The sequence below is a fragment of the Drosophila grimshawi genome, unplaced genomic scaffold, assembly GCF_018153295.1.
Source record: "Drosophila grimshawi isolate 15287-2541.00 unplaced genomic scaffold, ASM1815329v1 contig_311, whole genome shotgun sequence".
In the NCBI taxonomy this organism is placed as follows: domain Eukaryota; kingdom Metazoa; phylum Arthropoda; class Insecta; order Diptera; family Drosophilidae; genus Drosophila; species Drosophila grimshawi.
Window position 1 is genome coordinate 18,135,623 of NW_025063098.1, and position 14,035 is coordinate 18,149,657.

Genomic DNA, 14,035 nt, shown 5'->3' on the forward strand with positions numbered 1-14,035 from the left:
AAATACTGGTATTTGTTGTAGCTCCGAACTAGTTCACTATGCAGTTTCAACCTCTTGCTCAAGCAGTGCTCGCAAATGGATGATGTCTTCGCTAAGTAGCATAGTAGTGAGGCTCCCAACCAAATTACTGGCACTCATGCACACACCAAATAAAGCTCAGTTGAGCAACGAACCTAAACAAAAAGCACAGCCTAAACACAAACCAAAATGTCGTTAAATTCAAATTCAATAAATTGTTGTTTTGTCAAACTTTTTAATCATTACAATTAATTGACGTTTTTACATGCCTTTTATTTAATACATCGTAATATCATAATTAATCACCATTTTATAAAAATACCCACTGAGCTTAAATGTCTAAATATAGTTCCCATAAGCAGCTGGCGCCTTTGCTGCTTACCACGCTTTTTTTTTTTGTTAGCATTTTGGGCACATGCCCTGCTGGACCATAAAAATAGAAATCAATCAAAAAAAATTGCTGCTAATGTATAGCGCATCTCGCATAATATCGTAAAACTGCGAAAACTGAGTGCAAATTATGAAGACGTAAATTTTGAAATTTGCAAATTTACGCAAATGAGAAATGATTTAGCCAGCGATTTGTTTTCCATTGCTTGTTTGATGTGAGTCACAAATCAAAATGTGAATTATGTCGATTTTGTTGACAAGTGAAAATAAATAGATCCACCTAGAAACAACAAAGTGAAATATTCAAAATTATGCGGCTGTCGCTGTAAAGCGATTTTCGGGGGCAAAAGATGCCACTCCGCGCTTATCGAAAGGTCAACAAACTCAAAGATCAGCGCTAATGGGCTCAAAATCACACTTGACTTGAGTAGTCCTACTTTTCCCAGGCCCCACTCTCTCTCTATCTCTCTCTCTCTCTGTCTCTCATTATAGATAGCAGCACATAATGACACAATTAAGTCAAATTATGCGGCTGCCACTCCAGAGTCACATACTCTATATATATATATATATATAAATGTATATAGCTGCCACTCCGACAGCCACTTACAAGTGGCTGCTTTCACCAGAAATCAATTTCAATTATGGCACAGCTCTCACAGGGATTACACCAGGCAATGCGGACATCCTTCTGCATAAATACAATGCTCCAAATTAATTCCACACGAGCGACTTGGAAGAGTTGCCGGTGATTAGCAAGCGGCGCTCTAGCTCTCTCTCTCTCTCTCTCTCTCTCTCTCTCTCTCTCTCTCTCTCTCGCTTGCTCTTTGTATCTCGCTCATTGGCATTTACATAACCACCCAGCACCCAGCAGCACCACCAAGATCATATGCTGAGCATAGCGGACCACCCACATGGCCTGAATGCCTTGCGCCGCTTTTATTGCGCCCAAAGTAGCATAAACAATTTGCGCTTGCTGCCCTTCTAAAATGGGTTGGTTGGGGGAGGGGCGCGGGCCAAAAAGGGGAGCCGCAAAGTCAACGCCACCACACACCTGATAGGGCTGACAATGGCCGAGGGGAGGGTGATGGATGCTGCTCTAACTGATTTGTATATGGAGTGCATTAAATGTGGTTGTGTGTTGTGTGTGTGTTGTGTGTCGTTGTTGCGGTTGTTTGTTGTTGCTGTGTGCGCATTGCTTATTTGAAGTATGGTTATTTGGTTATTTGTTAGCAATGTGTGGTCGTGAAGCCAGTTGCAGTTGTAGTCGACAGACTACGCCACTCAGGGGCGACAAAACATTGTCGCTGCTAATGTGTCGCAATTGTGGCCAACCGCCGTGTCCTGTGGCGCAAATCAAAATAACAAATAGCAAACATAACAAACATAACAAATGGGCTGAGGACCACCGCAGAACAAAGCCTTGTCTAGACAAGGATTGGCGGCAATAATTATTGTCAGAGCGCTGCCTTGCTACCTTGGGCCACAACACTTGACAAGCTGGTCAAAATATTGCAGCAATTGAATTGAATCTGTGTCTGCCCACTCGCCCACTTGAGATCATTCCCACACATTGATCATGTCCTGCCGACGACGACACACTCAAGTGAGACCGGAGTCTGGGCCTCGGCCTGGGCGACAAGTAGCCGCACAGGCGTGCAGCAGGCGTGATTTATAAACAAAAGCCACACGCATGATTAGATGATCAGTTCACGGACGCTAGCCATGCCGACGGTTTCCGATTGCCACCGTGCCACTGTGGCACCGTGCCACCGGCGCCGACTGAAGGTCAGCCACATATCTAGGGGAGGGGAGAAGGAGAGCAGTGTGGTGCTGCTGTTCGTTGGAGTCGCCTCAGTTTGCTGTTCTCGTTACTTTTAAGCTCTTAAGTGCTGGCGATTCACTTTGGCCAATGTGCGCTTTTCATTTCATTTGAAATTTGAATTCAATTTGATTTTCGATATTTCCATTTCAGGTTCAATTATTCTGGTATTGGGATAGACAAGTACGCGTATTATTAATGTAATAGTGGCTAATTGCGCATTTGACCAGCCTGCCCCAATGCAAAATTAGAACGCAAGCACTTCAGCATCAGGAGACTTAAAAGCTTCAATTTGATGGAACACTTGGGAGACCTACACTCGGAGAAGTATACATGTTCGAAATGAAAGTGCAGCTGGCATATAAATGCCACCTACTTAAATATTCCTAAATAGGCACAGATCACTCAAGATTTCAAAATCAATTCACATTTAAATGTGAAGAAAATTGCTTGCATCAAGAATTAGAACTCAAATTCGAATTCTTCGTTTAAGATCTTTAATACTCGTTGCAAGCTGATCAATTTTCATATTGTGATATCGTGAAAACCCAGGAATACTACTGATTATGATATAAGAATTTAAGATAAGATTTCCAATTTAAGATTACAAATCGAAAACTCAAAACACGCTTTTGATTAAAGAAAACGTTTTTGATATAAGGTTTTCGAGGTGTGTGTGAACTCGATAACGATTTATTTTTCTGAGTGTACAGTGTGGAATTTATGGCTGCCTTTTGCAGCCGTTGAGATTGAGTTTGAGATCATTGCAATGATTGCGCGATTCAAAGTGGATGCGATTTTGCTTAGAAAACAAATGTGCAATGCCCCTGTAAAGTACATAGTAGTATTCAACGGTTGCGCCACTTGAGAAGCACCTAAAAGAGAGGCGACGGCGACGGCGACGGTGACTGTCCAAGGTTCTTCGCAATCAGATGATTTACCGCAAAAGGCTGTTGCATTTATTTGGCCAATTCGTGCTAATAAACAAAGTATCATTTCAATGTGGCATGTGGCAACAAATAAAGTTCAAGCTAAATGCCAAATCTAATTTGTGTACATGGCTGATGAACAAGAAACAAGAAAAAGAACAATAAAAACACACATTGGCTAAATATGACACATGTAAACAACAATAAGCCCAATGGCATCGTGATCATCATCAAGACAATTATGATGATAACCAACAAAAACCAAAATGCCAGATTGAGTCAATCAATGCAATGGATCGGAACCCGAACGTCAGAGTTTCAATTCGAGTCGCCTTCAAATCAAAATTCCTAGACGAAAACAAAATTTAATTGCCTACAAATTGGCGCGTTGAGTTTTATTGCATTTTTAAAATATGTGTGCTATATATACACACACACACACACACACATACATATACACACTATATACTACTCGCTAGTCGCTGTCATGGGGAAAGTATGGGGATTTTACGAACAATCCATCGTCCTCCCTTTGGCCCCCAGTGCTCTGCGCGTGGGTGGCAATTTTTTACAGCAAACGGCAAACAAATATTTGATTTAGACAACTGCCTATGATTTATTTACGATTTCCTAATGTTTCGCCCAATTTGTCTGAAAGTTCATAAAAACGAATTAAGTTAGTGTGGGACAGACAAAACGGGAAGGAAATAAGTTTTTAACACACAAAAACACACACAGATTGTACAATCAATGACTATGAAAATTGCAAAATTGAAATGGGCATCATTTGAAATGGTATACATTTGATGGAGTATATTTGAAATATTCAAACTTTTCTATATATAAATATTAATTAAACAAATTCGAATACTTCTTGCCATTTATTTTCGACACAATGATTATTTTTGTTAGAGAACATTTTAATAGGACGAAACAACAATTTTAAGAAGTGCACAAACCAGATTTTAAGTGATCCATAGTAGAAAAGACCAGCTTGTAAGCAAATAAATTTGTCAACGCTCTCCATTATTCATTCACAGATGACGTCCATTGAGCTGTCTCTATGAATACATTTATTAAATATGCATTTATTAAATATGCTCTTTAATTAGATTGCAGGTTGCCGTTTTTAACGCTACTGAGCTCTTTTGGTTTACTCAAATGTTATTGTGATTACGTTATCACCTCAGGCAAACAAAATGAGAGCGTAAAATATGAATTTTACACACTCGAATGGTATTTCAGTACTGTTTCATCGTCAGGCTGAGACACAAGTCGATCGATTTCTCCGATAATATTATTATTGCAAAATGGTGAGTAAACAAACTTAAGTGGTTGCACAATTGATAAGCGAAACTTGACATTGGATTTATGTGAACTGGCATCATAAATATGTATTAGTGACCTTACGATATACGAGCTTGTAGTGGCAATTATGTTGCAATCACGTCTTGGCCTCTTATCAACTCTCTTGAGGAGATAAGCACATTACTGACTGATTGTGACCTGGTCAACAATTCAAAAACTAATAGACTATTTATTGTTTCTCAGCAAGCAAGATGTGCCCTCAAATTTCTACTCATAAGTCTGGTCGCACTTCAGGAATTCCAGTTGGGAACTGGAGCAAGAATTCTGGCTGCGTTTTTCTTTCCGGGCAAAAGTCATTTTATGATGACAAACTCTATTATAAGACAACTAGTTAAGAACGGACACGAGGTAAGTGTTTTGCTACTTAAGATCGAGAGAGCTCTAAGCAGAATGTTTTTGTTTAAGGTGACTTTCATTACACCCTTTTCATTGGAGAGCGAAAACTTGGGTTCCAATTACAAAGAAATTCTTCTGGAGTCCTACGATTTTTGGACAGAGAGTGAGTACTTAACTACCACAAATGATGTTCCTGACAGGTTAACATAATTGTATTTATTGTATTTATAGTGAAGGAGATGTCAAACAGAGAGATCATTTTGGATATGGCTGATGTGACTACGCTCACATTCATTCGGATGCTCCACGTTATCGGCATACACAGCACGGACTTTGCATTTGGACAGCCTGCAGTGAAGGCCCTCATCAATGCCAAGGATAAGCTGGGCAAATACGATCTACTTTTGGCAGAGCAATTCTACAATGATGGCGCCCTCATTCTGGGTCATCTATATCAGGTACCAGTTATCACCGTTTCCACATTTGGCAATACCAATTACTTTACGGAATTGGCCGGCATTATCGCACCCTGGTCGTATAATCCACACAGTTTTCTAACCTACACCAATCGAATGACATTCGCGGAGCGACTTTTCAATTTTTTCATCTGTGGCACAGAAAGTTTAATGCGCAACTTTCTATTCTATCCCGGACACGATGCTGTGCTGCGCAAACACTTCTCCAATGTGCTGGATGTGGTGCCCACAGTCAAGCAGCTGCATCGAAACATCTCAGCCATATTGATGAACAACTACATGCCACTGGAGTCACCCAGACCTATATCCGTCAATATGATATCTGTGGGCGGACTGCATATTTTGCCGCCCAAGCCACTGCCACAACAGCTGCAAACGTTTCTAGATGGGGCCACACATGGCGCCATTTACTTCAGTCTAGGTGAGTTATCAATTGGAACTCCTACTATTTATTTAGTATTTGAATTGATAGTTTTAAAAATATTTACTCAAAGATTTCCAACAATTTTAAAGCGACTAATTTATTTAAAAGAAGCAAGAAAGTATACAAATTTAGATAAGTTATTTAATTGAATATTTGGCAGTTGGCAACTTTAACTATAACTTTCTGCTCTGTTCTAAAATAATTTTATATTCATTTTTCGAACAGGTTCACAAGTTCGCAGTGCTGATTTGCCGCCCGAGAAGCTGAAAGTGTTTCTGGATGCATTCGGCGGTTTAAAGCAGCGAGTTTTGTGGAAATTCGAAAATGACAGCTTTCCCAATCTGCCAGCGAATGTGATGATCCAGAAGTGGATGCCACAGGGCGACATTCTGGCACATCCCAATGTCCAGGTGTTCATCGCCCATGGCGGACTCTTTGGCATGCAGGAGGCGCTGCAATATGGAGTTCCCGTGCTGGGCATGCCAGTCTACTGTGATCAACACTATAACATCAATATGGGCAAGGCTGCTGGCTATGCTTTGGGCTTGGATTATCGCACAATCTCCGCAGAGGAGCTTCGCTCCTCGCTGCTGGCGCTGCTTGAGAATCCCAAGTACAGAGATACCATGAAGAGTGCTTCGCGCATATTTCGGGAACGGCCCCTGAGCCCCATGGATACGGCCATGTTCTGGATTGATTACATCATTGAACATCGTGGCGCACCTCACATGGTAGATGCAGGCGTCTCTCTTGCCTGGTATCAGTTTTACTCGCTCGATGTAATTGCTTTCATTTTGGGCTCTATGCTAATTCCCATATTACTGCTATGCTTCTGCGTTAAGAAATCTGCTAAAAAGTCTGGAACTAAAAGCAAAAAGCACAAGAAACAGTAAATAGTATATAGTATGTTTTTTATATTTTTATATATATTTTTATTTTCAATTAACAATTATAACAATTTTGTCGAGAAAAATATGCAGTTTTAATCTAAAGTTTTTGGTTCTAAAGGTTTCAATTTTAGCAAACTTATTTGACCTGTGTCTGTACTTGATATTTTGGGTATACATTTTAGCATGCACATCACATACCATGCATATCTCAATAATGTTGGAAACATTTCATTACCATATGTTTAAGTACTGCTGGTCTCTGCTCTTTGTTGCCTTACGTAGGCAAATGCATATATATATTTTTGCAATAATAACCCCAACACTTAAACTTTGGCACTTGAGTCGTCTACTTAAGTATTTAATGAATCCAAATCAATAGCTGACTCACATACATACTCACAATATATATATATGTATATATATATATGTATATATTATACGCATAGATGAATTCTACTTAAGGCGCCAGAGTGCCAGGCCAAGTGTTCTTAAGAAATTAAACAAAAAAAAAGCAAAAAAACCAACAAAAAAACGCTAAAAAAATCTTTAGCTGAAAAATACGTCTGAACTCAATAAAAATCATATTCATCATAATCTCAAATGGATTTCAACATCTTCATCTTGTGTCGGAATTCAGAATTTGATTGCCTCATGAATGAATGTTGGCCAAGTGAGCGGCTTACCAAATCATCAAGTATTCAGCCTGGTCTATAAATGTTTTGACCAACTTTCGTACCATAAACAACATGTTGCCACAAAAGACAGTTGCTTCCTGCAATGGAATGCTTACAGGCATTCTCTTCCCCACCAACACCAACACCCCTCCCCAACAGACTAGCACGGCAAAGTGCACTTGAGGCGAGTGCGCCCCGGGGACAAGTTGGTGGAGCTGCTCATTATGCATGCACGAACTGACATTGAAGTGGGTGCGACGACAGCGCCAGCGGCAGCAAATCCAATCCAAATCCCATTCCACGAGCAGGAGAAAGAGAAAGAGAGAGCAAGAGAGAGAGAGAGGAGAGAGTTCATGTGCCGCATAGGGTTAGATTGCCCATTGCCTTTATTATTGGTATTAGTAACACATGATTACGCTTTATTGTAAACAAAGGCGCAGATAAACAGACAAACAGAAGCACAGGCATGCAAAACACGGATACGGACAAATACACACACACGAACACACACACAGCAGTCTTGGCTAATGACATGTTAATGCAAGTGGCGCACGCAGTGCGTATGAGTGTTGTGCATAGACACCCACTAGTGTATGAGTGTATGAGTATGTGAGTGTATGAGTATGTGAGTGTACGAGTGTGTGCGAGGCGGCAACTGTTTGTCTGTCAACGGCTTGAGCAAATAAACTTCAGTTTGGGGCTTATTTGTCGTTGGCTGGAATTTCTGGCTGGCGCTGTAAACAACTCGCAACAACTCTTTGCCACGGCACCAGGGTGGGGGCTGGTGGTGTGGGGATGTGGCAGCATTGCTCCTGACATTAAAGTGTGAGGCGAAGTTCAGCCAATTGTTGAATGGCTTTTCAAGTGAATGAGTTAATTGAGTGACTTGCAGTAGGCAAATAGGCAAACAGTACCAATCTCTGAGTCTGAGCTTAGTTTATGGACTTAAGCCTATAAGTAAAAGGCTATTTTTCAATTTTTCAGATATATATCTTTTAGTTTTAGAAAATATTTTGAGAAATTAGAAATATACCCTGCCATCTGTCATTTCAGTATTTAGCTTATTCAAATAAACTTTTATAAATTTAAAAACGAACTAAAGATTTTGTATAAGATTCATGTTTTCTTAAGATTCAAATATAATTGAAGTAATAATTCGTGACTCTAAAACAAATAGAGGCTTAAGGATTCTAGCAGACGTAATTATTATTGAAGCTGATGTTAATATGACCAAAACAAGATCAATCTGTTTGTAATCGAATATGAATCAGTGATTTCATATATTCCTCAGTAAGAGTATGCCATAAGAGAGCAGGGAACAAGTTGCTTGAACTAGCTTTAGGCATCGTTTCATCTAACCTGAGATGAATGCAATCCAATCAAAGGCAGCCAATAAATGCTGACCCATCTTGGCCATAATAACACCGACTGGCTGTCGTTTGGTGGTGGCCACTCCCCTGGTGCTGTAGGTAGTTGGCAACACGCCGCAACGTTTAAGTGTAATTTTCTTCTTATTCAATTGAAGCATGTCCTTTGCAGTCGCAGGCAGGGCCAAAAGGATAACTCACAGCAACGCACTGAGTTGCGAGTTGGTCGTCGACTTTTGGACGGCTTTTTGGCATTCGGCTCGTTAGAAATTCACTTCAGACGCTGCTTTCACTTGAGATCAACATAATGGCCGTTCATTTGCGCCGTGAAAATTGCAAGAAAATCTTCTATTCGAATCGACTCAGATAACTCAGGACTCAGGACAATTGCGTACGTGCGCCAGGACTAAGCACAAGAAACATACAAAACAAAAAAAAAAAAAAAAGTAACGAAAAGTGAATGGAAAGAAATAAAATGGGAATGGCTCATCTTGTGCTGTGTGCCATGTAATTTGCTCTCTTGCCATGTGCTTCATCAGAAAGGAAATTGAAAATTGCTACTAATGGTTGCTCTGGGAGGGGAGGCAGTGGGTGTGGCCATTAGCAGGCAGAGCGGAGACAGAAAGGCAAAAAAAAAAATGATAATTAAAGAAATACCGAGTAAATTTCCCATTTAATGATTATGAAAAAAATATATATAAAGAAAATGACACTATGAAAATGTGGGTGGAATTCATTTGAATCGTAATTTGCGCTCTTTACTTGCCACACACAAGCCAAGGCCAAAGGACTAACGAAGCGTTAAGAAGATGCAAGAGCAAGACAAAGAATAAGCATGTGTAGCAGAAGGAAATGGGAAGGAGAACGATTGTGTTGGTGTTGCCAATGGCCAGCAGTCTTCTGATGGAGTTGATTTATGCGTACCGTAAAATTTGAGTTAATTCTTGTGTTAAGATTCCAATTAGCTCATGTTCCACATGAGTGTGTTAATGTAACTCCGCCTATGCCCGGAAAGATTGACTTGGCATTTGTGTGTTGTGTTTCTGTGTTAGAAGTACGATTAATTGAAACTTAAATCAGCTTTAAATGCTGGAATTGCTCAAAGGTATACAATTTTTACAGCTGACTGCCACAGGCAACGAAGCTGCAACACACGTTGAAGATACAACATTCATTGCCACAAACTGTGCCTACTTTTGTTTGAGACTTGCCAGTGCCTTTAAACTGTTACTGTTAAGTACCTCGGGGTACATTTGGTCAGGAGACTCTCTTGGAAGACTCATATAACACAAATGTCCAATGTCGAAATACTTCAAAGATACCAAAATATTTATACTAGGAACATTGCAGATGCTTTTTGGTATATAAATCATAAATAAACTAGAAATAAGACGTTCATGATTGATTAAGTTATATTATTTTATTTATTATAAAAATTATACACCTACTTGAAGCAAATTCTATTACGAATGACGCTGGAAATTTCAATTGCGACTTAACTTGGTAAAAAAAAAAGAAAAGAAAAGCGTATTTTATCACAGTTTTTTTTTTTTCTGTGTGCATTATTTGGCTCTTAAGCGAAAATGGCTTAATGTACCAAATTCACTGGAGAATGTTCACATATAAATTTGTTTACTCTAAGCAATGAACACTTAAACAGACTTTAAGCGCTTTGCTTTTTTATGATTTTCCAAATAAATATATGCATAAATAAAATCAACAACGGAGATCGCCAGTTGTTTAAGCAGCGCCCAAAGTGCCCCAAAGGTGTGTTAAGCATCCCAAAAGAACAAAAACAGAACGCGTCAAACACAATGAGCGTCATCTTGGAAGGAAAACTGATTCATGGCAAGTGTTTAGAATAAAATGTTGAATGTGTTTTTCAACATCATTTTTCTTTAGCAGCAAGCAAAAGAAAAAAAACAAAAAAAACACTTTACATTGCCAAATATGTAGTGGAAAAAACAGATTCGAGCAGCTCAGATCAGATCCGATTGATAGGGCTAAACTTCAAGTGTTTTTTGCTGGCCTATTAGTAGCGCTCTGGCAGCTGATAAGGCCAAAAACAAATAATAAAAAAAATTTGTAAAAACCCGAATATTGTGCAAGAAGCTCAACGAATCTCACGCGCACTTCCATTGAAATCATTTTGGTTTGTGTCTTAGCGTCTTTAATTGTCGAGCATTACGAGTCGGCAGCTCCATTAAAAATGCTAATTAAGTTGCCCCAATGGCACATGTGTGTGCTACACCACAAATTTTTATCTAAACAGCTCACAAAACAACAACAACACAACAACGACAACGACAACAACAACTAGGATCTGAACTCGAGCATTTGCCGATTTGAATGGACGCCTATAAAAGATTCGTTTTATACATGCGGTAAAATTTGAAATTTTTTTAGGCGAAATTTGAACAATAAACAAAATCACAAAAACCAAAACATTTATCATTCCAATTTCTTCTTCTTCTTCGTCTTCTTCGTTTTTTTTAGTTCGTCTACTCGTTGGAGCTACCAAAATCGTTTAAATGCTTTTTTATTTCAAGCCAAATAAGCAAAGGAGTGCCCCAACGAATGGGGTGAGAGCGTTGTGGGGAAGTGGGGCAGATTCTGCTTGCCACATTGCGCAAAGATTTCAGCAGCTGCCGACGGCAGCGGTTGAGGTTGAGGTGGGTGGCCATTTTGTTGGGCCGAGGGCGAGTGCCGTTAGTTTTTGGGCAACTGGGCGGCGCATATGGAAATCCCGAGCAGCAAGACAAGGGGCACAAAGAGCTGACTGTGTGCGTGTGTGTTTGTGTGTGTGTGTGTGTGTGGGGGGTTGTTCACCACCATTCAACAACTTGCGCAAATAGCATCATCATCAACAACAATTGCTACGAATATAATTCCATAGACGGGTGTCAATGTGTAGTGTGGTGGGTTTGTTGGTTTGTGTGTGTGTGTAGGGGTGTGTGGGTTGGGTTCCCATGAAATTTCGGGACCGCACACAGTCAACCATTTCGTTGGTTAATGAAATGCTGAAAAACAATTAACTATAAATTAAACGCACAATTTTCAAAACAAAATAAACATAAATAGCACAACGCATCATTTTCCTATACTTTGTTTTCTTGTTTTGTTTACAGTGTATTGGGGGGACGGGGGGCGGGGGAGAGAACATTTTCATTTACTAGCGAACATTGTAATGGACTGCCCTACGTATCCCTACCCACATCCTCCACAGCTCACCCTCCTCCAGCCAATTAGGCAATGTCGTTTGCCCTGGTCCAATCTCAGCTCCTTCTGCTCAACTGTGTGTTTTTGTCTGTCCGTTTGTTTGTCTGCCTGGCTGCTTGTCCGTGGTCGTCGATCCCATAAAACCATGAGTACAACTTTAATAACACAACAAGTAAGTAATATTGATATGTTAAATGAAACCGAAACTTAAATACACTTAAAAATCCATTCTTATTATTATAATTTTTTTAAATTATTTTGAGCAGTTTTTCAGAAGCTATTTTAATCAAGGAGGTAAAAACAGGCCCATTCAAGCTACTGAGATACGCAAAGATTAAAATTAAATCGGAAGAATTACAATTACATTGATTATGCATATTTGTTAGATATCTAAAAACAATTTTAGTTATATAACAAACATAAAATAGAAATTCGTTATTTCATATCTTATTCCATAATAGATCAACAAAAAGTTAATGAAAAAACAGAGATTAAATTAGCACTTATAAGTGAGGCACTCAAACTAAAATAAACAAAATTTAAAGAGTCATCTTTGAATAGCTAACAAATGTGAGAAAGTCGATCGACTCCGGTTAAGGGTATGAGCGATACTGATTGTGCATAGCTTGATGAATTTGTCGTAGAGTTATTCCTACCAAGAAGTTTGGCTGGTCCATAAACAAGCCCGCCTAAGAACAACACGTGCAACAGCAACAACAACAACAACGACAACAACAAACACAATAGTTTCAGCAAACAAAGCGTTAGCTGCAAATCGAAGTGTCAGTCGGTGCACTCGCCTCAGCCTCAGCCTCAGCCTCATCCTCAATCCCATCCATACTCACACACTCACACACTCATAGTCATCCTCATGACGCTGACGCTCCTTTTATGGCTGGCGCACATGTGTGCAACAGACGCAGAAGCAGCCAACAGTCCGATGGCAGCGCAAAGGGGCAAGTGTGGGGGGCGAAGGGAGGGGTGAATTAAATGAACGATGAGACAACAACGCTAAAAACGCTAAAGCAAAGTGCATGCAAATGGGCTAAAACGAAAAAAGAAAAACGAAAAACGAAAAATGAAAACGAGGAGGAGAAAATCGAAAATGCATTTTACAATTTTACAATAAGTGAACATTTTCAGGCGGCGCAAGTGCATTTTGTTTATACTTTAATCTATCCGTTCTGGATTCTGTACGTTGCTGTTATGTTGCTGGTTGGCAACCTAGTTGTTGTTGTTGTTGCTTTTAATATTTGCAACGGCATTTGCCATTAAATGCACTCTCAATGGCCGCTTAAGAATGCTGGCCCCAAAAATGTTTAACCAAATATTGTTCAGAATTTGTTGTTTATTTTTGCTGACCGCTGATTTGGCGTCCGTTGACAAGCGGCCAGCATTCGGCTAATTGCAGTTCAAAGATTGCGCATACGCCACATGCAACCGTGACTAATTTGCATTATTCACCAAAAGGCATCAACTCTGAGGCGGCCTGTTAAAAGGACTGTCCTCAAGTAGCTGCCGCAGACTGTGTCAGACGGATCATGTGCATGTGTCATAAAAAAAAAGGGTTGCATAAACAAATCAATGCGCTCGACAACGTTTTAGTATATACAAATTAGTAGGGAAGCCGCCGCAGGCAGTAGGACAACATAAATGAGGGGATAATATATCCTGTAGAAATCAATATGTGCGACTATGCCACATGCAGCGTAACCCATCAACAAATTGAATTATCCAACATATACTCAAATTACAGGGTGATATATTAGTTATGGATTGTCGAGCAATACTGTTATGAATTTATACAGTCAGGGAAAGTCAGGGAAAATACTTGCACTTAATTCATATTAATCTGAAATGTAGAATTGGGAAATATAAACTTTTTTAATTATAGGTAATGTTTTTCTAAATTGGTATTTATAATCGTTTAAATAGTAAAATATGTCAAACGATAATGGTTATATAATTCTAAAATATAATGTATTTGTATAGTAAGATTATGAATATTTAGTGCTCAATCAAACCAGAAGTACCTTTCTGGTTGTCATATTTACCCGTACTCTGCCCTTTTCTAATAATATTTAGAATATTTTTTAAAAAGCGGATTCTTCTATTATTATTT

At 39.4% G+C, this 14,035-nt stretch overlaps 1 protein-coding gene across 2 annotated transcripts; it reads left to right on the forward strand.

The window, feature by feature from the left end:
* The first annotated feature begins 4,401 nt into the window (after positions 1-4,401).
* LOC6567252 (UDP-glycosyltransferase UGT5) lies at positions 4,402-6,736 on the forward strand. Of its 2 annotated transcripts, XM_032739915.2 has the most exons (6): positions 4,448-4,472; positions 4,711-4,875; positions 4,933-5,026; positions 5,095-5,321; positions 5,414-5,760; positions 5,989-6,074. In XM_032739915.2, exons 1-6 carry the CDS (start codon positions 4,470-4,472, stop codon positions 6,008-6,010), a joined length of 858 nt encoding a protein of 285 aa, XP_032595806.2. In that variant the 5' UTR covers positions 4,448-4,469; the 3' UTR covers positions 6,011-6,074. The 2 variants fall into 2 exon arrangements, with proteins under 2 accessions (XP_001993867.2, XP_032595806.2); XM_001993831.3 differs by having other exon boundaries at positions 4,402-4,472; positions 5,095-5,760; positions 5,989-6,736.
* The last annotated feature ends 7,299 nt before the right edge of the window (positions 6,737-14,035 follow it).

Excerpts from the sequence above, each read along its gene's own strand:
- LOC6567252 (XM_001993831.3), top strand. Across the intron at positions 4,876-4,932 it reads TAGTTAAGAACGGACACGAG|GTGACTTTCATTACACCCTT; the intron begins GTAAGTGTTTTG and ends TTTTTGTTTAAG. Across the intron at positions 5,027-5,094 it reads CTACGATTTTTGGACAGAGA|TGAAGGAGATGTCAAACAGA; the intron begins GTGAGTACTTAA and ends TTGTATTTATAG.